This window comes from Pogoniulus pusillus, chromosome 4 (genome assembly GCF_015220805.1).
Source record: "Pogoniulus pusillus isolate bPogPus1 chromosome 4, bPogPus1.pri, whole genome shotgun sequence".
In the NCBI taxonomy this organism is placed as follows: domain Eukaryota; kingdom Metazoa; phylum Chordata; class Aves; order Piciformes; family Lybiidae; genus Pogoniulus; species Pogoniulus pusillus.
In genome coordinates, this window is record NC_087267.1 from 18,459,376 (window position 1) to 18,483,747 (window position 24,372).

Below are 24,372 nucleotides of genomic sequence, written 5' to 3' on the forward strand. Positions count from 1 at the left end.
TCATTGAAGATGGGATTTGAAATGTCATGGCTAGACCTGTTAGATGCTAAATACACTTTCTGAGAATGTAACAATTGTGGCTTAAAGAACTGGCTGTCCTGAATCACCTCCCTGGCCTCCATGTGCCTCATCAGAGCTTCTGGGAGGATCTGTTCCGTGATCTTCCCGAGCACAGAGGTGAAACTGATAGGTTGGTAGTTTCCAGAGTCCTCCTTTCAAACCTTTTTAAAAATGGGCACAGCATTTCCCTCTTCTAGTCTCCAGTCACTTCACCTGACTGCCAGGACTTCAAATATCACAGAGGGTGCCTTGACAACTCCATCAGCCAGTTCCCTCAGGACTCTGGGGTGCATCTCATCAGGTCCTACACACCTAGGTATGTGCAGGTTTGTAGGTGGTCATGAGCCAGCTCTTCTCTTTCAGTGGGAGGAATCTTACCCTCCTGGTCTGCATCTTGTGGTTCAACAGCTGGGGAGGTGTGGGGAGAGAGGTTGATAGTGAAGACTGAGGCAAGCAAGTTGTTGAGTATCTTGGCCTATACCTTGTCTGTTGTTAGTGGGCCACCATCCTTGCTCATCAAGAGTATACTTTCTTTTAACCTTCCTTTGCTGGTTGATGGACCTGCAGAAGCCCTTCTTGGATTTTTTTTGCATCCCTTGCCAAGTGCAGCTTCAGCTTGGCCTTGGCCTTCTTGACCTCATCCCTGCACAATCAGGAAGGGTTCCTGTGCTCCTTCCAGGTTACCTGTCCCTGCTTCCATTGTCCATGCAGTTCCCTCTTGCTCTTTATTTTTACCAGAAGGTCTCTCTCTACTCAGCCATCCTTGCCTGATTTCATAGCCCCAGTGATCAAGAGTTTTGGTGCTCTATTGAAAGCATCCTTAAAGATCTGCCAGCTCTGCTCTGCTCCCCTGTCCCTTAGGACCATTTCCCAGGGTGTCCTCTTAACTAACTCCCTGAGAAACTGGAAGTTTGCTTTCCTTCTGTCCTGAAAAACAGGAACACACACTGATTCTTCAGGATCTAGAAAGAGAGACCCTTGGGCAGCAAATGGCAGTTGGTGATTTATGTAGACTCTGTAAGGTTATTTCCATTTTCTGTGTAATTGTGCCTCCCTATCTTGCTGCTGGAGAGTTGGATTAGCTCTACAAAATGAAGGCATCTCAGAGCAGTGAAACTGATCAAGCAAACATCAGGTACTTGTGTTCTTTCTGAACAGACCTATTGGGCATGCTGGTTGATCATCTCTGGCTCAAGCTGTGGGTGTTCATCCCACTACAGAACTTGTCCCACTGGTGGAAAAGGTTAGTGCTGTGAGCCTGTCCTTAGCTGTTCAGCATGGGCCAGGCACTGCTCTGTCCTCAGGCTGCATCACTGAGTTGTCCATGTTCACAGTGTCACATTAACTAGATGCTTTAACCCTTAATTTTCATAATATGTCTTTACTTACCTTTCTCTTTTTGGGTGCCTGGAGTTTAGAGGTGTAAGAGGGAACTTTAATACAGGTTCATCTCTTCTGTTCACTCTTTGGTATTGAAAATACAGTGTTAAGATTAATTACTTGCCTTTTTCCCTAGTTTTCACAATTGTGTTTGAAATGGGATTGCAAAGTCTGGTCCACCACTAGGTTTATTGTTATTGTTGTTTCCACTCTGTGGTTGCATGGGAGCTGGGAGTAGACACAGGATCCTCCAGGGGAATGTGGAGAAATAGATTGAAATCTGAAGGTGAAAATACTTGATCCCTGCTCTGGAGATGAGCTCAAAGGTCACCTGAAAGGCATTTAGCTACTGTAAAGCTGGCATGTTTACATTTTAGAGATGTACAGTGGGTTGAGAGTAGCCCTGAAGAAAGAGACTTGGGGGTGTTGGTTGCTGAGAAGCTCCCCAGGAGCCAGCAGTGCCCTCATGCAGCCCAGAGGGCAGCCCTGTGCCAGGCTGCATCCAGAGGGGTGTGGGCATCAGGGCAAGAGAGGGGATTCTGCCCCTTGACTCTGCTCTGCTGAGACCTCACCTTCAATCCTGCCTCCAATTCTGGTGTCCCCAGCATAAGAAGGACACATTGCTGCTGGAGTGAGTCCAAAAGAGGCCACAAAGATGATTCAAGGTCTGGAGCACCTCTGCTATGAGGTCTGACTGAGGGAGCTGGGGTTGTTCAGCCTGGAGAAGACTCCAGGGAGACCTTCGAGCTGCCTTCCAATAGTTGAAGGGATCCTCCAGCCAGGCTGTAGAAGGACTTTTCCTGAGAGTGCCTAGAGACAGGATAAGGGGGAATGGTTTGAAGCTGAGGGAGAGCAGGGTTAGACTGGATGTAAGGAAGAAGTTCTTCAGTGTGAGGGTGCTGAGACTTTGGAACAGGCTGCCCAGGGAGCTTGTGGCTACCTCCTGCCTGGGAGTGCTGAAAGCCAGGTTGGATGAGGCCTTGAGCAGCTGAGTCTAGTTGAGAGGTGTCCCTGCCTGTGGTGGGGAGGTTGGAATAGATGAGATGATCTCTGAGGTCCCTTCTAACCTAAGCTATTGTAGGCTTCCTGTGATCCAGATTTGTGTTTGACTGTTAGTTGAGGGAAATAAAAGAAAAAAGGCAGGCTGAGGAAATCCTGGTTGTAATGGGACATCAGAAAATATCTGTTTTTTGGTTTGAGTTTTTTTTTTTTTTTTTTTGTCATTTTGCTGTTAATTTCTGTTTCAGACAACTTTAGTGTTTGTCTGAAATGCATTTTCTCCTGGAGCAGGAGCATTTTTTTCCTTGTCAGTCTGTGGATTTTCATGTGGGTATTCCATTTCAGACATAGTAACCTCTCTTCTAGTGCCTGCTTTATCTTGTTTGTTATTTGTTTCCTTTCTCTTCACAAAGTAGTTCCCAGGCCTTTTTAGCAGCCTAAGAAGGAAGCAAAGGTGGATGGATTGAAATTGGATCTGCATTTTCTTCAGGCATTACACAACTCTCCACTATGATAAATGCATCTCTGATCACCAGGATGATGCCATAAAGAATTGTCTTGAGGAAATCATGATACACAGCAGAGATGAAATTAAATTCCTGTGGAAACTGCTTGTTTTCCCTATCTCCTTCTCTTCCTACCCTTCTTCTCTGCTGGCCCCCTCTGCATTTCCTCCCCAGCTACCTGAAGAGTACAGAGATGGGGGTACTTTAAATACCAGTAGCCATGAAGATATATAAGGCAGTTTTGTGTGATTATCTGCCTGGCACAAGGCAGATGATTAAAGTTGGTGTGTGCTTATTGACTTCTCATGTATAACCAGTTTCTATATTGCTGAAGTCCTAGAGATGTCTCTTGCACCAGTAACATTACTCCCTATCCTCATCCCTCACTAGCTCATCATCTCTGGTGTCTCCTTTTAACAAGACCAATGGTATGAGTACATCAGTTTGAAGGAACTCAAGAGCCTAGTTAAAGCTAATAGGAAGTGGTGCTTTTTGCTGTGCTATTGCTTGTTCCAGTCAAACCTGGGCTGCTAATATGCAGGGTGATGGTGGTTTCAACCAAGAAGCTGTCAGGTTGTCAGTCCAATTACACCTGCAGCACAGTACCTGGTACTAAGGTTGGTGGCTTTATTAGTGAGGCCAGGAACGTGGAGCCCTGGCTTCTTCCTGACCCCTTGTGCTTCTGAAGCACAATGTATGTGAGATGCACTTGCTTCTGTCAACCCTGTGCAGCAGTTGGGTGCCGTGAGTGACATTCTGGTCTCCCCCTTTCACATGGGTCTATTAAAGAAGTTCTTCACAGTGCGGGTATTTGAGCACCGGAATAGGTTTCACAGGGAGGTGGTTGTGGCCCCGTCCCTGGGGATACTCAAGGTGAGGCGTGATGGTGCTCTGGGTGAACTGATCTAGTTGAGGATTCCCCTACTCACTGCAGGGGAGTTGGACTGGGTGACCTTTGGAGGCCTATTCCAACCTCAGGTGATTCTATGATTCTGCAATCCCTTGGAAATAATAATTGGGACTTCTGTTTTCACTTGCAAAAAGCAGTCTTACAAACCATGCTAAAGCATCATTGCTTCTTGGCAGTCATCAGAAAGACATTTCTTGTTCCTTCTCCCCTTCCTTTTCCTGTTTTAATTTAGCACCTTGGCATTCCATCCCCCCTGCCTGCCCTTAGGCTGTGGCAGCTCATTTAGCACAACCTAACCACTGCTTCAAGGCTGTGGCTGAAGGTGCAGTCACATGAAGTGCTCCTTAATCTCTCAGGGTGAGCCTGGTTTAAATAAGGGTCACACAGTTGTGTGACCTTGTGCATTGTCACAGGGATGGATGGTTGTCTGAAAGTTGAGCATGTCATGCGCTCTTTGTTGTGCTCTAAGATTGATTCCCACCAGAAGTGATGGGCACTAATGGCATTTTAAAATCCTCTGATTATTTTGTTTTGTTTTGTTTCTTTTTTGTTGTTGTTGCTGCTGTTGTTGTTTGTTGTTGGTTTTTTTTTTAAAATTCTGAAGTGAATTGCAGATGAACTGTGGTTTCTCTTGTGCATGGGAATGCTGCCTTTGGTGCAGATTTGGTTATAGTGTAGGGTTTAGACTTGTATTACTTCTCCCATAGGATAAATGTCAGAACTTGTCATAAAGACTTAGCCTCCAAACCTGCTGTAGAGTAAAATCATTCAAATCTGGAGGTAAATGGGTGGGGAAGGGGTTGATAAAAATGTTTACATGATTAGAATGCCTTTATTCTTGGTGCAGCAGCATATTGTGGAATTCAACTTTCACTCTTTGGCAGGTAGGTTTCAGCTGTAAATTGTATTATAAGATGCTTAGCTGATGCTCTTAATTAGAAGCAAATATATACCTGACTTCAGACAGAGATAAGCAAGAGGAGATAACATGTCCTACTTTTGAGTGTAAAATATGAAGAAGTAGAATTTTTTGTTTGGTGTACAATTAGAACACTGGTGTGACAAATGAGGCATTGTATGTGTTTTGCTTGGGAGCAGGATAAAATAGAAGCTTTACAGAGAAGACATTTTGTTGAGGAAGCTCAGCTGAAAGAGCAGTGATGGCTGCAGTCTCTTTGTACTTAAAAATGATTGGCAGAAGACATCTTCAAGTGTCTTGCTTTAATATACACTTTTGTTATGTTTTAATAGAAAACATTTAGAAAGTAAGAGTGAGTTTGTCCTCTTCTAAACTACTTCAGTTCCCAGCTTCTTTGCAGGAAGCTATGCACAGGGCATAGGGGTGCTTAGTAAATACACAGATAATTAATCCTTCCCTGCAAGAACAACATTAGGAGGTTGGTGATCACAGCACATGATATACCTGAAGGAGTAGTAAGTAGTGTTGTCTATCTATCTCTTACACTTTTAGTCTGAGAAGAGGGGTGGTCTCTGCTGTTCAATGGGAGCTTGTGTAGATGGGAACACTCATGCGCCCACACAGGTGAGGATCAAAGAGATGAGAAGAGTTGCATCTGGCAGTGGTGCTTGTGTAGGGCCCTCCTCTGAACAGGACGTTGATCCAGGTGGCCTCCAGCATCATTTCTATCCTAAATTGGGTTGTTTTGTATGATTCTGAGTAAAGTAAACTTAAAAACTAAGCTACTTAATCCTGTTCTGAGGAACCTGGTTACAGATAATTAGTTTCTACATCACAAGAACCTGGAAAAACTGTCTTCAGCAATGCGTGCTGCTTTTTTGTCATGGCTAATGAGGATATGTTTGTATATATACATAAAATACATGGGTCTGCTCTTTAATTTTGTGTATGAACCCGCAGACAGGCGGTGACCCAGTTTGCTCAGAGCAGGTACCATTACCATGCCAGCAGATCAGCAGAACTCCCTTTGATGGCACTGCTTACAATAAAGACAACAGCTTAATAGTTATTATAGTAATGATACACAAAAAGTCACCTGAAGGATTTCTTTACAGTGAAACTTTTTGCTACTAGAGTGTTTTTCTGATGGTTCAAAAGAGTGAGCCTGGAAGAGATGGATGTGCTGCTAAATGCTGTCTGAGTTTGAAATCTGCTGAGGGTGACTGAGATCATAAATCAGCAGGTAGCAATTAGGCTTGCATAACATCAACTGGTGTTCTCCTTTCTTGCACCTGGTGACACAGGCACCTATAGGTGCTGAGTGTTTAGAAGGGTGCTGAAAAAAAGCTGCAGACCTGGGTAAGGATTTCCAGTTTGCATCTCTTGACCACTCTGGTGTCAGCAGGCAGCCTGGAAATAGGACTCCTGTGCTATTTTCTGAAGTAGATGTGCTCTGTTTTTTCCCCACAACTAAAGAGAAAATTCTGATCAGCACTGATTGCCACTGTAACACTTTCATTCCCTCAAGCTCTGTTCAAGCAGAACCATAACATAAGTTTTGTTGGCACCTTCATTTTCTTCCCTCTCCTCTGTTAGGCAAGCAGTGGTTAAAGGCTCCCTTCCCCATCCCTTCGCTCTGACGCTGTTTGGGGACACGTTGTACTGGACTGACTGGAACACGCACTCGATCTTGGCCTGCAGCAAGTACTCTGGGGAGGACCTGCGTGAAGTACATTCCAACATCTTCTCTCCCATGGATATCCATGCTTTCAGCCAGAAGAGGCAGCCAAATGGTAAGCTGTCTTGCTTTCTTTTTTTAACTGTGAGTTGGAACTGATTTGCAAAAAAATCTTAATTAGTCTTTCTGTATGGCAGTGGGTGGCTTCACTCATGTCATGATGCAGTTTTTTCCAATGCAGAGATTGGGAAAAGACCCAAAGCAAACCCCAAGTATTCTCTGTGTTGGTTTTTTAATTGCAAAACCCTTCCCTTCCTTCCTTTCCAGCCTGTGAGATTTATCCTGTTGTTGCATTCATTTTCTGTTTGGTGTGCAATAACTTTAGGCAGCATAACATATTTGGGTTTGGTTTTTTCCAAGTGGTAGTTCCTGAATGGAAAGTAGTGTTAACCTGGCAGGTGATATTAAGCAAGGCTAGCTCTGTGTAATAACCATTCTCTTACCCATTGTGTGGGTTTACTATGTTTGCATTTTGTTTTTATATATACAACCTGCTCTGCATTTAGCACCAATGTGCTAAATAGCCTGGGAAGAGCTGAACAAAGCTTTTGCTTAGAGCCAAGTGCCACTTCCCCAAGAAAGGAAACATTCAACATCCATGCTTTTTGGTACTATATGTACCCTACTACTCAACACTTGGGATTAATTTTATCTTGTTCTGTGTTTATCATTTCCTTCTTTAATCTGTGTTGCTGTTGCCACCACTTCTACCACTCCAGTGCTGTATGTGTTTTAACACAAGATGAGGTCATTCATTATCAGAAACATTAATCTGTGTGATTTGTGTTTAACAGCTACAAACCCATGTGGAATTAATAATGGTGGCTGCTCCCACTTGTGTTTGATGTCTCCTACCAAGCCCTCTTATCAGTGTGCATGTCCCACTGGTGTGAAACTTCTTGAGAATGGCAAGACCTGCAAAGATGGTAGGCTGTGTTTTTAACGTTTCTTACAGATTAAGCACAAAGTAGCTTTTGGAGGGAAAGGGGTGCTTGTAGCTGTGCTGCAGCATGCACTTGAAAGGTGACAGATTGTGAAATCATGCATGATTTGCCAGTGCAGATAAAAATGATTGGAAAATACCCTCAGATTTTCAGAAAGGGAAGGAGTCTCACAGCTGAAGGGCAGGTTATCTTCAGTTACAACATTTTAGATGGCAATTCTCTCTCTGTCACTAATTCGCTGTAAATCTGGGGGGGAGGCTCTGTTGTTTTTCTTAGAGAAGGTGATACCTGCCCTCTGTGTTGTTTCTAACATCACTGCTCATTAATTATTATTTGGCTGCTAGGAGCAAACACAATTTTTGTTATGACCTTATGCACACACCCCTACACCTGGAATATCTCTCATTTCATATATAGAAGGTTAGGCACCTACCTCTGCGTAGAGGAACTGAAAAGAAGGGCATCTTTTTAGAGGTGGTAAAAGTGTTCTGGCCTTAAGATATATGACTGAGACTTAGGGATCTAAGCATTCACCCCCAAACAGTTTTTAGTGTCTCATTGTGGGCTAATATATATGATCCTAAATGGCTATGTTTTGTAAATAGAGGTCTCACAACATTGTGCTGTGCTGCATTAGCAAGATCAAAATAAACACTGGGAGATAACTAGCTCTCATAAATAACCATCTTTTATGGAGATCATCTCTTATAATAAAGGTAAATGGAGGTAGAAGCAAATATAGCAGGACTTGCTGTACAGAGGCAAACTAAAGCAGATACAGAAAGAATTTTGGTTAAATTGTCATTTTATATTTTCGAGAGTCTTCTAGGCTTCTCAGATGCTCTTCAGTGTTTTGCTTCATTTCATTTCATGCTCTCTGCTGATTATTTTTGTGTGGCTGTTTGTGTCTCTCTGAACCTTGTTAAAATAAATTGCTGCTTTTATGTGTAAAATTCTAAAAGCAACTCGCAATTTAGCCTTGCAGGGTTGTTTGTAAGAATTTACTAATACATGCACAAGATGTTTTTCTTCCACTGGAAGGAACATGCTTTAATAACACTGCTATAGGTTGGCCATACTTAGTCAGAATGTGACACAAATTCATACTTGATAGGCACAGAGAAACTCCTTTGTGGCAGCAGATAGCTAAAGTAGTTATTAACCAGTCTATGTGGGTTAATATTGGCACATTTCTCAAGACAGAGCTACACAAAAAGTCCATGTAGGGGTGAGGAGCGGTGGAGGTTTGGTCACCTGTCAAGCAGAGGTAGAAAGCTAAGGCAGCAGAGGCTGAAGGACTAAGGACAGCAGTTGGAACAAGCCCTGGAAAGATTAAAGAGAGTGAATTTGCTTCCATTTGACTTGCTGCTAATAGGAAAAGGGCCAGGGAATTTGGGCAAAAGGGACTGTCTTTTTTGTTCCCCATGTGCTTTGTTCCAAGGAGTAGGTTGTTGTAGCACAGAGGCACCCACTTCACTGCTTAGTTCAACTCCATGGCCTTATGGAGGCAACCTACCACCCAGGTCCACTGCCCTGGGGCGGAAAGCTGCATGGCACCTTCCTAGTGTACCAAAGCAAATTCCCAGAGGCCTGTGTTGTAAAAAGGACTTCTCATGCAGAAATACTCAAAATCATCAGGTCACTTTTTCAGCCATGCCTTATGCCTTAACATTTAAAGCTAATGCTCTTTTCTTCCACTTCTAAAAAAAATAGAAGAAGCCAAACTGGATGTTCCCAGTTGGCCACAAAGTCTCTTTGGCTGACCAAAGAGAGCTCTGCTTTTGTCAGCAGCTTTGTTAACCAATTCCCTTCAGCACCTTGTCTGTATGCAAAACACTTCAAACAACAACATTTATTTATCTTACCTTCTCAATATGGTGCTGCATTTTTAAACCCCCTTCTGCTACTGTGTCTTTCCCCTCCCTCCCTTTTCAAGAACAGAGATGGATGGGGAAGCAGGGGTAGCAAACCTCAGTCTGTGTGTATTTGGCTGAGTGATGCACAGCACTGCTTCTTAAACTTAGAAACCAGTTAGCACATCAGCAAGGTGAAGCAATCTGCTCTGACTGTGCATCAGATCCATTGGTTTCACTTAACTTTGATGATCCTCTGCGGAGCTGACTTTTGAGAGGAGCATCAGGGAGCTTCAGGTTCAGCAGTGAGAGCTTAGCTTACCCCAAAATATTGAAATATCTTTGACCTTTTTGCACTCCTCTTACTGAAGAGGGGTGTGGGTGGAAGACTTTAGGGCTCTTGCAAGTGATCTACAACTTCCAAAGCTCTTTAAGGAAAAGCACTGGAATTTCTTCTCACAGTTGCAAAGGCTGCAATTACTGATTCAGGGAAGGGAGTTGAAAGAACATGTGTGGCCACAAATCAGATTTTGAGATTTAAATCTGTACGTATTTGTCTGCTGACTTTCTTTTTTGGGCTACTCAGTGACCCTTGGGAAATAAGTTTATTTCCTCTGTTCCAGGTGTGTGAGGCAGGGGAGTTGGTTCTGATGTCTTTCCTGGGGTATTTTTTCCTTTTGTAGCAGCCTGTTTACTTTATCTGCTTTGACAGCAGAGCAGAACCCTGAGAAATGAAGTTTTGCCTTGGATCACTTCAGTATACATCTGTAATGCTGAAGTGATTAAATCTCCATTTGCAATTAGAACATGTACATAACTGGGGAGGAAGGGAGGGGTGACTTATAGGTAAAGAAAGGTGAAAAATGAGGCTACGTTTCTCTTCTTTAGAGTGGTTTTATCTCCTAGCAGTAGACTAAAATCAGCCTTGTTCCTAAAGCAAATTGTTTCATGCTGTCTTTGAGGAGAGAACTTAATTTCATGCTATTCTGTTAAGGGTACCAGCCTGAACTGGAAAGATTGCGATGGGTGGGTTCTGAGTGTGTGCTGGTGGTGTTTGCAGTGCTTTGGCGTTGACAGATGATCCTTGCAGCCAAAGGTGAGGCTGGCTGACCCTCCTTCAGCAGTTTCCATGACAACCCAGTAGTTTTGAATAATCTTGGTTTATAGGAAATCTTTTCCTCCCTCCCTTTTCTCCCAGTGTTAGTTTCTCTGGGTTTTAGTAGGTTTTTTTTCTCACACCTTAGAGGAGTTTTAGCAGTTCTTGTGAGAGCTATGAATATGAAACCACTCCACCCCTCCTGTAGAAACACTTGTCTGTAGTGCTTCAGAGAAGGGTGATAATTGAGAATAAAATGAATTAGCTGGTTTTCTAAGAACTGATAATACTGGCAGGTGGTTCATGTCTCAGTTTCTCTTTTTCTTACAAAACAAAACAGTTAAGTAACGGAGATGTGGACAATGGAGCAAGCTCTTAACTCCCCCACTGCCTAGGTGAAAAGTTGTAAAACCTCAAAGAAAAGAGAGGCAGAGGAAGCAGTTTTAATTTCTTGGTCAATAAGATCTGAAACAGAGAGTCCTGTCTGAGCACCCAGGCGCTTCTACCTGAGAGATTTTACCCATTTGATAGTACTGTTCAGAATTTATTGTCCCCTTGTACAGGACATACTGAATTTTTTTTTTTTACCCAGCATTATAAGCACTGCTGTGCTGAGTTTGGCAGTGCTGAATTTAAATGACCTCTTTGACAGATGGTTTTGTGAGAAAAATTGTGAGGTTGTCTGTGTCATTGGAAGTACAATTTTATTACTGCTTCAAGATCTCTGGGTATGTGCTCAGCTACTGCCTCAACCTCTATTGTATTTTACTTACTCTCTGCTACTACATGGGGCAGATGTGGCTGGGTTGGAGGGCAGAGGGCTCTGCAGTGGGACCTTGACCACCTGGACAGATGGGCAGAGTCCAATGGGATGGCGTTCAATAGCTCCAAGTGCAGGGTGCTGCTTTGGCCACAGCAACCCCATGCAGAGATACAGGCTGGGGTCGGAGTGGCTGGAGAGCAGACAGACAGAGAGGGATCTGGGGGTGCTGATTGATACCTGCCTGAACATGAGCCAGCAGTGTGCCCAGGTGGCCAAGAGAGCCAGTGGCATCCTGGCCTGCATCAGGAATGGTGTGGCCAGCAGGAGCAGGGAGGTCATTCTGCCCCTGTGCTCAGCACTGGTTAGACCTCACCTTGAGTCCTGTGTTCAGTTCTGGGCCCCCCAGTTTAGGAGGGACATTGAGATGCTTGAGCGTGTCCAGAGAAGGGCGACGAGGCTGGTGAGAGGCCTTGAGCACAGCCCTACGAGGAGAGGCTGAGGGAGCTGGGATTGGTTAGCCTGGAGAAGAGGAGGCTCAGGGGTGACCTTATTGCTGTCTACAACTACCTGAGGGGTGGTTGTGGTCAGGAGGAGGTTGCTCTCTTCTCTCAGGTGGCCAGCACCAGAACAAGAGGACACAGCCTCAAGCTACGCATGGGGAAATTTAGGCTTGAGGTGAGGAGAAAGTTCTTCACTGAGAGAGTCATTGGACACTGGGATGGGCTGCCCGGGGAGGTGGTGGAGTCGCCGTCCCTGGAGCTGTTCAAGGCAGGATTGGACGTGGCACTTGGTGCCATGGTCTGGCCTTGAGCTCTGTGGTAAAGGGTTGGACTTGATGATCTATGAGGTCTCTTCCAACCTTGGTGATACTGTGATACAAGTATGGAATCCTGATTTGACTGTACACATGAAGATGTTTATGTAAAGCTCTTATTCTTTTCTTTGAAAGGAAGGGGGAAAATAATTGCAGGTGTTTGTCCTTTTGTAGTTTAAGGTTAAGCTTATCTAGGTGAGAACAAATGTTGTTCTAATATCAATGCTGATAGTGACTTTATGACTGGGGAAAGACATTTAGGAAAGAAATATTTCAGTCACATGGGTGGTAATTCTGTTGAGGATGTGTTAATAGTTTTGATTTCTTGGATACAGAGAATGCATTGTATCTCATCCTACTTCTTGTACTTCTTATATATGAGCTCCTGAGGCTGTGCAGCTCTTCTGGCCTTAACAATCACTGATGGTTTTAAAGCTCAGCAGCCTACAAATAACCAAGGCCTGGATATCGTTGAGAAGAATTAATTAATTTTAAAGGTTAGCAGGGCATTAGACACTGAACTTTAGACACTGTATGTATCTACATACTTGCCCTGTTTCCTCTTCTCTCCCCCTCCCCTTGACTTCAGCTAGTGCACAGATTTAAATTATTTTGGTTTTTAATAGTGACTTTTTGAGGAAAGTATTAGTTGCAGGACTAATGTAATGCACCATCCGTGAGCTTGTAATCCCAGCTTTCAAAGTGCTTAAGAAAAGTAGGCTAAAGCTCTCAAAAAAATAAGAGAGTGGAGTAAAGCTTTTATGTCCATATTTAGACATCTTAAGGAAGGGACTTGAGTTTAGAAAAATTGCTAACTCTGTGAATACCCCATGGCTGGAAGCATTACTAAAAAAAATATTGAGCTTGGTCTCCAATTTGAATAGTATGGGAAGGCTTCTTAAAAATAAGTGCTGGCTTCCTAAAATTTCTTGGAGTTGTGTGGGAGATCAGCATGGAGTGTAGGCAGAAGGAGCATTCCTTAAATATGGGACAGCCACATGTCTGCTCTGCCTGCAAATGTTTTCGTGGAAACTTTGCCTGCCATGTGTCATGGAAGATTTCCTGGCTTGCCCAGGCATGATCCCATGGTCCCTTCCATCTTCTGGAGGGAGAGGAAGCAGAGTGCAGGAAGAAGACAAAAGGCTTGGAGACAACCACTTTGAGGGTCCAAGACTTGCCCAGACTTGTTCCTCCCAAATCAGGGAAAGCAAGTTCTTCCCAGAGAGAGTGATTGGCATTGGAATGGGCTGCCCAGGGAGGTGGTGGAGTCATCATCCCTAGAGGTGTTCAAGAAGCCCTGGATGAGGCACTTAGTGCCATGGTCTGGTTGACTGGCTAGGGCTGGGTGCTAGGTTGGACTGGATGATCTTGGAGGTCTCTTCCAACCCGATTGATTCTATGATTGTGGATTGCCAGGACTACTGTCAGACCAAGGGGCTCATCTCATCCCCTCTACCACTGACAGTGGCAATCAGAGAAGATCGCTCATTTCCCTTATGGCATTAGTCAGAAAGGTAGGGCTGGGTGATAGGTTGGCCTGGGTGATCTTGGAGGTCTCTTCCAACCTGGTTGATTCTGTGATTCTATGACTTCACCTAACATGGTCAGGTTTGGCAAAGTGTCGTTTTGATTGGTGGATTTCACAGCATCATTAGGGTTGGAAGAGACCTCACAGATCATCAAGTCCAACCCTTTACCACAGAGCTCAAGGCTAGACCATGGCACCAAGTGCCATGTCCAATCCTGCCTTGAACAGCTCCAGGGACGGAGACTCCACCACCTCCCTGGGCAGCCCATTCCAGTGTCCAATGACTCTCTCAGTGAAGAACTTTCTCCTCACCTCAAGCCTAAATCTCCCCTGGCACAGCTTGAGGCTGTGTCCTCTTGTTCTGGTGCTGGCCACCTGAGAGAAGGGAACAACCTCCCCCTGGCCACAACCACCCCTCAGGTAGTTGTAGACAGCAATAAGGTCACCCCTGAGCCTCCTCTTCTCCAGGCTAAACAACCCCAGCTCCCTCAGCCTCTCCTCGTAGGGCTGTGCTCAAGGCCTCTCACCAGCCTCGTCGCCCTTCTCTGCACACGCTCAAGCATCTCAATGTCCCTCCTAAACTGGGGGGCCCAGAACTGAACACAGTACTCAAGGTGTGGTCTAACCAGTGCAGAGTACAGGGGCAGAATGACCTCCCTGCTCCTGCTGACCACACCATTCCTGATGCAGGCCAGGATGCCACTGGCTCTCTTGGCCACCTGGGCACACTGCTGGCTCATGTTCAGGCGGGTATCAATCAGTACCCCCAGATCCCTCTCTGTCTGTCTGCTCTCCAGCCACTCCGACCCCAGCCTGTATCTCTGCATGAGGTTGTTGTGGCCAAAGTGCAGCACCCTGCACTTGGAGCTATTGAATGCCACCCCCTTGGACTCTGCCCATCTGTCCAGGCAGTCAAGGTCCCACTGCAGAGCCCTTCTGCCCTCCAACCCAGCCACATCTGCCCCCAGCTTGGTATCATCTGCAAACTTGCTGATGACTGACTCTATGCCCTCATCCAGATCATCTATGAAGATGTTAAAGAGGATGGGGCCCAGCACAGATCCCTGAGGGACACCACTAGTGACAGCTGCCAGCTGGATGTGGCACCATTCACCACCACTCTCTGGGTCCGGCCCTCCAGCCAGTTCCTAACCCAGCACAGAGTGTTGCCATCCAAGCCATGGGCTGACAGCTTAGCCAGCAGTTTGCTGTGGGGGACAGTGTCAAAGGCCTTGCTGAAGTCCAGGTAGACCACATCCACAGGCCTCCCCACATTTGTGTGGTCAAGGGAGCCACTACATTTGGGCAAAACAAATTGGCTCTGCCACATGCACACTTTTGCTGTGCCTTCTTTGCCCTGCTGTGTTATGCTCTGCTTTGCCTGCAGTGACTTTCAAGACACCAGGAGAATTCCCTTTGAGTTTTGGGTACTGTCTGATACTATTTTGTGAGTAAATATTCAAAGCCTCTCTCTAAGAACTAGATTAACTAGATTCCGTTGTGCCTTTCTGCCTTAGTAGCAGGAAGTAGCCTCTGAAGTCCCCTGGTGGGCAAGAGGTATAGGAACCTCTTTCCAGTTTTAATGTTTGCATTTGCTGATTATTTCTTAAAGTGTTCTAGTTTTGCCTCTCTCCTGTGTATAAGTATCCAAACCGTTTCCAACATTGTAAATAAGTTTTCTGGTGAGATCTAATGTTATTGGACAGTTATTAACAATCCTCACCTGGATATCAAAGTTAATATCAGTTACTAATTTTGCATAATTCTGTAACACCATGGTTTGAAGGCAGTGAGCAGATGCCCTGCTGATGAGCTGTGCCTCAAGCCCAGCACTGTATTTGAGGTGCACTTGTACCTACAGGCGTGCTTGCCTTGTGTGCGGTAGCAGGAGAGAAGATGGCAGCACAGGCAGGAAGTGCTGCTCCCAGTCTCCTGTGCGTTGATCTGAGCTCATTCGTCCTTGGATGTGCAGTCCAAGGTGTTGAGAGGAGAAACGGCTCCAAGTCTGCAGAATGCACATGCTGAGGGCAGAGCTCTGCTTACAGCTTCCATGCACTGTAACTGAATTTTGCAATAGAAGTGAGCAAAAGTGGTTCTGTTATGTCCTGGCAACTTTGAGTACCGTGGGAGTCGTCTTAGTAATCATCACTGCCTAATTAGGTAAGCTTTGTGCAGCTGGTGTTACCACCAATGCAAATGGGTTTGGTGCTGAGAACCACCTTCCTTTTCTTTGACTAGCAAGGTCATATGAGATTAATTCATAAATGTGCTCAACTCTTCTTTTTGCTGGGACCAGCCTGAGGGCATTCAGATCGCTCTTGTCCTCAACCCTGGAGGTGAGATGCTTCTCTGCAACTCAGTTTCTTTGTCCTAAACAGAATGACTGGCGATCTAACTAAGCAGCTGAGGTGTCAGTTTGCAGATGGGTGGGTAACAGCTCTAAAGTAAGCTTTAAAGATTTTATTGCTTTATTGGAGGGGTGGTGGTGTTTGATTGGAGTTGAAATGTTAGCCAGCCCTGCAGATGAAGACCATGAAATTCTTAGCCTAGTGATCCAGAGTCCATCATGGGTTGGCTGAAGGCCAGTCATTTCCCAGTGCTAAATTAAAGCTTAGATACTGTGAGTCATTTGACTACACAACCTGAAAGCGGAAGGCTGAAGCTGTTGAAATAGAACCTCTTTGAGAAGAAGTGAAAGGTCAGTTAGTTTGAAGGATTGGTTTCAGCAAGGCAAATCTGTCTGGAGACTTGGTATTGTTTCTTCAAAATGATGCTCAGCTTCAGGTGGAGCAGATGATTTTTGCATCTGGGTGAGGCCAAGCCTGGGCACAAATCTAGGCTGGGTGCAGAGTGGGTTGAGAGTGGCCCTGAAGAAACAGACTTGGGAGTGTTGATTGCTGATAAGCTCCCCATGAGCTAGCAATGCCCTCCTGCAGCGCAGAAGGCAGCCCTGTGCTGGCCTGCATCCAGAGGAGTGTGGGCAGCAGGGCAAGAGAAGGGATCTTGCCCTCTGACTCTGCTCTGCTAAGACATCGCCCCCACTTCTGCCTCCAGGTTTGGTGTCCCCAGCATGAGGACACAGAGCTGTTGGAGTGAGACCAGACTCAACGCTTCCAACACTTGTTGGAGGGCCACAAAGATGATCCAAGGGCTGGAGCACCTCTGCTGTGAGGACAGGCTGAGGGAGCTGGGATTGTTCAGCCTGGAGGAGACTGGGGAGACCTTAGAGCTGAAGGGATCTTCCAGGAAGGCTGTAGAGGGGCTTTTCATCAGGGTATCTAGAGACAGGACAAGGGGGGAATGGTTTGAAGTTGAGGGAGAGCAGGGTTAGATTGGATGTAAGGAAGAAGTTCTTCAGTGTGAGAGTGCTGAGACTCTGAAATAGGCTGCCCAGGGAGGTTGTGGCTGCTTCCTGCCTGGGAGTGCTGAAAGCCAGGTTGGATGAGGCCTTGAGCAGCCGAATCTAGTTGAGAGGTGTCCTTGCCCATGGTGGGAAATTGGAGTAGATGATCTCTGATGTTCCTTCTAACTGAAGCCATTCTAGGATTCTGCATGTGATAGACCATATCTAGCTTTCTGACTGGTTAGAAATCTGAAGAGAGTGCATTTGCTCAACTTCAGTTTCACCAGATAGTGCAGAAAAGCTATTCTTGTGTGAATTTTTAATCTAATTTTCATAGTGTTTAAAAGGCAAGCTGGGTAAAAATCTGCAGGTGGTGAGTAGGGAGTACAGAGTAGGGATTTCTTTCTTGCATCTGAATTGTTTGGATTAGTTATGCATGAATACTTTATATGGCCACACTGCAGCTGAGTGCTTAGATCTGGATACTGAATTGTTTGATATCCTTAGTAGCAACAAATGCAGATGTACTGATTGTCTGCTGGGACTGGATTAATTGATTCTGTAATTACAGAAAAACCTTACTATCAGGCCTGGCTTCCATTTTCTCTATCATATGCTTCATGTTGTTGAAGGATGCACAGACATGTAATTACAGGATCCCCTTCGTGATATTAATTAATGCAGAAGGATTGTTCACTAAAGGAATGATTGAGTAGTGTGTACATGTGTTTCTGAACACAAGGTGTTGCAGGACAGAGGATCCCAATGCTGATTTTCATCCGTTCTGGACCAGCAGGAACACTTGTAATAATGTTTTCAGCTCGAGTTGTTGAAAGGTGCTGTGTCTTGCAAGATTGTGAAAATGTCTTAGATGGTTTTCATGTTTTGTTTTAAATTTGCTGCAAATGAAGCAATGGCTGCTTTGGCATCTCGCCAAAGTTTGGCATGCAGAAAGGTTTTGTCTAGCACCACCAATAAGTACTTTATAAATAAGAAAGTTGTCATCCAACACCAAAATTCCTATTTCTTCAGCAACCTTCTTGCTTAAGTTGTTGCTCTTTCAGTCTTCCAGTCTTGGTATTTATACCTCTTTAAGGTCCAACAGATGGACAGATTGTTGCTTGTGGATGGCTCTTTTTCACAGTGTTGTTGATGCATTTGTTTTCCTAAAGCTTCCCTGCTCCACTGCTGTGCTCACACCTGCATCACTCCCTGACAAACCATTTCCCCTCACAGTTTGATGAGGCAGTTGCAACACTCCTTGCATTTAGAATGCACTTTTTTTTCACCTTATCTTCCTGAGACTGCAAACTGATAAGCCAGTTTCAGTGGGGGTGTGGTGGTTATCCTTCATCACATGGAAATTTAGTGACATAGCCTAGAAAGTGAAACGAACATGAATTTGAATAGCCAGTGAGTACATCTGCCACTGATCAGATGCCCAGCACGTGTACCATTAACCAGGTCTGTTGGAAAATATCTTCAGCAGTGCAAGCTGATCTGGTTAGTAATTGTGATTCTGACTTCTAACCTAAAAAGCAGCAAAGCTTTTGTATGCCTCAACTCTAACCTCGGCACTACTATCTATCTTTATGTCTTGAATAAGCTTGTTCTCATTAAATAAGGGAGAAGCTGATAGCCCTCTTACTTTGTCTGGTCTCTGGGCAGTTGTCACTTCCCAAATCTTATTTCTCCAATGGGACTTTCTCAAAGGAGATATATTTGTGACATTCTGTTCTATACTTTTCCCCCCCTTCTAAGGATGTTGTTGAAACATGCAGCTTGTTTGTTGTGATTGTCCTCTATACCAACAACAGCAAACAGCCAGTAAATTATTTATCTAATTAATTTTTCATCTAAGAGGCTGCAGGCCATCTGTTGATTTGCATAAAGTAGCAGCGTGGTCAATAAGTAAGTATTTCAATAGCTTTGAAAGGAACAATGTAGATAGAAAACAACAGGATGCATTTTGAACAAGGAAAATAGATTTTGAACAAGGGGGAAAGCACAGATGTTATTTCTGTAAACACATTTGAGTTGTTCTGCAGCAGAATAACCTCTCATTTGAAGCTTTTGAGCGAGGTTCTCTGATGGTGTCTATCAGTTTGGTTTGGTCCTATGAAATAGAGTTATAGATTCATAGAATGATCTGGATTGGAAGGGACCCCCTCTGCAGTCAGAAGGGGCATCTTCCACTAGATCAGGTTGCCCAGAGCCCTGTTGAGCTTCACCTTGAATATCTCCAGGGGTGGGGTCCCAACCACCTCCCCAGGCAACCTGTTTCAGTGTTCCACTACCGTCATGGTAAAGAACCTGTTCCTAATGTCCAAACGAAGGTAGCTAGACCAGCTTATGCTAACAGTACTGCTTCAGACTGACTACTCCCAGACTTCCAGCACAGCGTTTTTATGATGGTTATGTTTTCGCTCCCTTCACGTAGGTGCCACTGAGCTGCTGCTTCTAGCGCGGCGGACAGACCTGAGGCGGATTTCCTTGGACACCCCTGATTTTACCGATATCGTTCTGCCCCTGGAGGACATCCGCCACGCCATCGCCATCGACTTCGACCCTCTGGAGGGATACATCTACTGGACTGACGATGAGGTCAGGGCCATCCGCCGCTCCTTCATCGATGGCTCAGGCAGTCAGTTTGTTGTCACAGCGCAGATTGCGCATCCCGACGGTATCGCTGTGGACTGGGTCGCTCGGAACCTGTACTGGACAGACACCGGCACAGACCGCATTGAAGTCACAAGGCTAAATGGCACCATGAGGAAAATCCTGATCTCAGAAGACCTGGAAGAACCCAGAGCTATTGTGCTGGATCCCATGGTTGGGTGAGGAGCTGTTCATGAGCATTTAAAATATATTAGTAATGTAAAGAATGTGCCTTTGCCGACCTGGATGCAGGGATGAGCTTCTGAACCTTCAGAGTGGGAGCACTGGAGTTCTTTGAAAGTCAAGGCTCTGAGACATAGGGACTGCCTCTCTATCTTGACCACTTGGGTGGTCATCTTGTGTCTTTGTATTTTATTTTAACGTGTTTGGGAACTGTGTGGACCTGTTAATTTGTTGTAGCTACTAGCACTGATTATATTGGCTTGCTGAGCAGACCCATAGAGGACAGTGTGTTTGCATGTCTGTGCTTTCTGAATGGTTTGAGTGGACTCAATTTGTAGAATCATAGAATGGTTCGGTTTGGAAGAGACCTCTAAAGGCCATCTAGTTCAGTTCCCCCTGCAGTGACATCCTCAACTAGGTCAGGTTGCCCAGAGCCTTGCCAGGCCTCTACCTTGAATATCTCCAGGGATGGGGCTTCAACCACCTCCCTGGGCAACTCATTCCACTTATTAAGTAAGGATGTCTTAGAAGTGTATTTTTCTGCAGTATGGCCTGGGTTCAGAAGAGGCTGAATGAATACTGAAGTCTGGATTGGTAAGAGTTCTTAAGATTGTGTTTCCTTTGCAGGTACATGTATTGGACAGACTGGGGAGAAATCCCAAAGATCGAGAGGGCAGCATTAGATGGCTCAGACAGAACTGTGCTGGTGAACACCTCGCTTGGCTGGCCTAATGGACTGGCTTTGGATTATGCAGAAAGCAAGATATACTGGGGAGATGCCAAAACAGACAAAATAGAGGTTTGTAATTGCACCTGCATTTTGAATTCCTTAGCTAGTCTTTTTCTGGGTATTCAAATTCTGATCTAGCCCAAAAGGGCAACGGGATAATGACTGAGTTGTTCTTTAAGAAGGAATTCAGTTTCTTTGTCTTTGGACAAGACACTCACTACACTTCCCTCATTTTATTGTGTGTAAAATGGAAATTATATCCTTGTAGTAGTTCCATCTTTGTAAGAATGTGTGAAAAGATTTTCTTAGGTCATCACAGCGGGGGGAAAAGCATTTTACTGAGGGTGATGTTTGTAGGTTAAAAAACCTTCATCTTTCATTCCTTATGCTACTCAGCTGAGATCCCAGGAGAATATATTTTAAAGAACCAAATCTCATTTCACATATAATTACTTGTGTTCCCACAAATCCCACACATATATATTTGTGTTCCCACAAATCCTCTAATCTTTGCATCTCCTTTTTTATTATGGTTCCAGGGAGGAGATAAATTTTCCTTTCTGTTAAAGTTTTAATGGGGGGGGGGGGGGAAGTGCTGTTTTTCTTCTCTTGCACATTGAAAATGTTGTGTTTAGTTTGTTAACTTTTCTGGAATAAGTGTGACATGTGTTGTCTCTGTCCATCTTTGAAAAAATACTGTTAGCAAACTGAACAAATTCCAAAGACAGAAGTTTATCTGGAAGGGCGAGACTTGGCCACTACCTGTCATGGTAGATGTATCCCTCCAGGGGGTCAAAGTCGATGACGATGGTGTGGCAGATGTCCTCCAGGTCAGCAGAAGCAGGGAGGTCATTCTGCCCCTGTACTCTGCACTGGTTAGACCACACCTTGAGTACTGTGTTCAGTTCTGGGCCCCCCAGTTTAGGAGGGACATTGAGATGCTTGAGCGTGTCCAGAGAAAGGTGACGAGGCTGGTGAGAGGCCTTGAGCACAGCCCTATGAGGAGAGGCTGAGGGAGCTGGGATTGTTTAGCCTGGAGAAGAGGAGGCTCAGGGGAGACCTTACTGCTGTCTACAACTACCTGAGGGGAAGTTGTAGCCAGGAGGAGGTTGTTCTCTTCTCTCAGGTGGCCAGCACCAGAATGAGAGGACACAGCCTCAAGCTATGCCAGGGGAAATTTAGGCTTGAGGTGAGGAGAAAGTTCTTCACTGAGAGAGTCATTGGACACTGGAATGGGCTGCCCGGGGAGGTGGTGGAGTCGCCGTCCCTGGAGCTGTTGAAGACAGGATTGGACGTGGCACTTGGTGCCATGGTCTAGCCTTGAGCTCTGTGGTAAAGGGTTGGACTTGATGATCTGTGAGGTCTCTTCCAACCTTGGTGATACTGTGATGGTGGCACCATCTAACTTTTGCTATATCCTCATAGTTTTTCCTTTCTTTTTATGAATTCTGCCTTTTCTTTGTGATTCCTTACCATTGCAAAGAATTTTCAGCACTTAACATAGTCGGCACAATGTCTTCTCTAGCCTTAAAAAGTTGTTTTATTTATTTGTAACTAAAAATAAATCAAAGTTGTAGTCTTGTGCTGGAAGGTCACATAACTGCTTGCTTTTCTTCAGAGTCAGGCTAGCTCCAGTCTTGCAAGGTGAGTTGTTTTTAAAGCACTCTGGGAGGGAGCCTCAGGGAGGAGTTTTCTTTGTCTTGAAAACAATGGTTTTTTGTCTATAATATATTCACATAATGTTATACTATAATATAGTCACATAATGTTGTACTATAATATATTCACATAATGTTATACCAGCTCTGAGAAAAGAGTTGAGGGAAGAGTCTTAGCTAAGCTTAGATATTTATTTATAACAGATGGAGCTCTTTGGTCCTGGTACACTGCTGCTGTGAGGATAGGCTGAGGGAACTGGGGTTGTTCAGCCTGGAGAAGAGAAGACTCTGGGGAGACCTTAGAGCTGCCTTCCAATTTGTGAAGAGATCCTACAAGAAGGCTGCAGAGAGACTTTTCCTCAGGGTTTCTAGAGACAGGACAAGGTGGAATGGTTTGAAACTGAGAACACAGGGTTAGACTGGATCTTAGCAAGAAGTTCTTCAGTCTTCAGGTGGTGAGACTCTGGAATAGGCTGCCCAGGGAGGTTGTGGCTGCCTCCTGCCTGGGAGCGTTGAAGGCCAGGTTGGTCTCTGCCCATGGTGGAGGGATTCAAGTGGATGATCTCTGAGTTCCCTTCCAGCCTGAGCCACTCTGTAGTACTGTCCTGTACTTGGGTGTACTCTGCAAAAGGAGAATTGGTCGTTCTTTGCTCTAATGCTTGCCCAAACAGAGACGTTTTGTCATGTGCTTCAGTTTTACTTATACCCCAGTTCCATATTCATTAGTAATGATCCTGTTCAATGCTGGATCCAGTTCTGGATCAGTTTGTGGTTAGAAATTTTCATCCAGATCAGGCATGAGCTCACTGCTGCAGTTCTGTCAGCCTGGCTAGAACACATGACACGGTGTTTATGCCAACATGACAGTGTCTGTGGCAGGGCAGATGATATCTGATCTGGCACAGTGTCTGCTGGGAACATTTCCATTTCATTGTTTTTAAACCAAAGAGAGCCAGCAGGGTGAGTTTACTCCAAGTTGTCATGTAGAATCTATGCGGGACATCACAGAATTTGGATCATTTTAAGGTTTCAGAATTACCGATTTGTTTTTTTTCCTATGAAGTTTCAAATGTTAGATTTGTGATTTAATACAAGGCAGCAGCAGTAAAAAGTTAACATTTGTTGACTCTTACCAATGCCCAAAAAATCTTGGGGGAAAAGTTTGGCTAAAACCTTTAAAGCAACACAGATTAAATTCTCCCTGAGTTTCACTGCAGGCTGGTTGTTGCTTGGTTTGGTTTGCAGATGATGTTAATTTAGGGGTGTTTAGGCAGAGACCTATAAAATCAAGAAAATTATGTCTTAAGGTGACTAGGGCTTCCTCCCCATGCATTTTTATGACAGAAGAAATAGGCATTTATAAATAATACTGGCAGGTGGTGGGTGCAGAACAAACAAAAGCAGATGGTTCTTCAAATGCTATGCCACTAAGTTGTGGAAATGGTTGTGGATGTTAAAAGTTTCCATGTGTTACTGGGAAGACTGGATACATCTGTGGAAAGGAATTCCAGGGCAGTTCACTAGAAGACAGAGCTGCCTTCTGAACCACAAATCACTGAACCTGAAGCTGCTGTAGAAGGGAAAGTCTTGAAAAGCTTCGGTGTGTATTTGCTTCACACACCTGGCACCCTAGTACCAGGGGTTGGTACAGCGACCAGTGCTGTTTAACATCTTTTTCAGCAACATAGGCACTGTGATGGAGACACCTTCAGCAGGTTTGCAGATGACACCAAGCTGTGTGGCCCAGTTGACATGCTGGAGGAAAGAGGTCTGTCCTGCACAGGCTGGAGAGGTGGGGCCAAGCCAGCCTCTTGCAGTTAAACAAGGGCAAGTGCAAGGTCCTGCAGCTGATATGGGACAGTCCCAAGTGCAGGAGCCAGACTGGGTGAAGAGTGGCTGAAGAGCAGTCTGGAGGAGAAAGACTTGGGAGTGTCAGCTGATGACAAACTCCTGTGAGCCAGCAATGGTTGCTGGCAGTCCAGAGGGCAGCTGTGTGCTGAGCTGCATCCAAAGCAGTGAGAGTAGCAGGACAGGGAAGCCATTCTGCCTCTCTGCTCTGCTGAGACTCCACCTGCAGTACTGCATCTGGTTCTGGTGTCCTCAGCATAAGGACACAGAGCTGTTGGAGTGAGTCCAGAGGAGGGCCACAAAGTTGATCAGAGGGCTGGAGAACTTCTCCTATGAGGACCGGTTGGGAATGTTGGGGCTATTCAGCCTGTAGAAAAGAAGGCTCTGGGGAGTCCTTAGAGCAGCCTTCCTGTACCTGGAGTGGGCTACAAGACAGTGGAGA

At 45.1% G+C, this 24,372-nt stretch overlaps 1 protein-coding gene across 3 annotated transcripts in view; it reads left to right on the top strand.

The window, feature by feature from the left end:
• The window catches only part of LRP6 (LDL receptor related protein 6), a 143,060-nt gene that overhangs the window by 62,281 nt on the left and 56,407 nt on the right, over nt 1–24,372 (top strand). For all 3 annotated transcript variants that reach the window (XM_064142295.1, XM_064142297.1, XM_064142296.1), the window contains exons 4-7: nt 6,371–6,567; nt 7,307–7,438; nt 19,294–19,690; nt 20,322–20,493. In XM_064142295.1, coding sequence (XP_063998365.1) covers nt 6,371–6,567; nt 7,307–7,438; nt 19,294–19,690; nt 20,322–20,493 — 898 coding nt within the window. The remainder of the gene's footprint in view (nt 1–6,370; nt 6,568–7,306; nt 7,439–19,293; nt 19,691–20,321; nt 20,494–24,372) is intronic.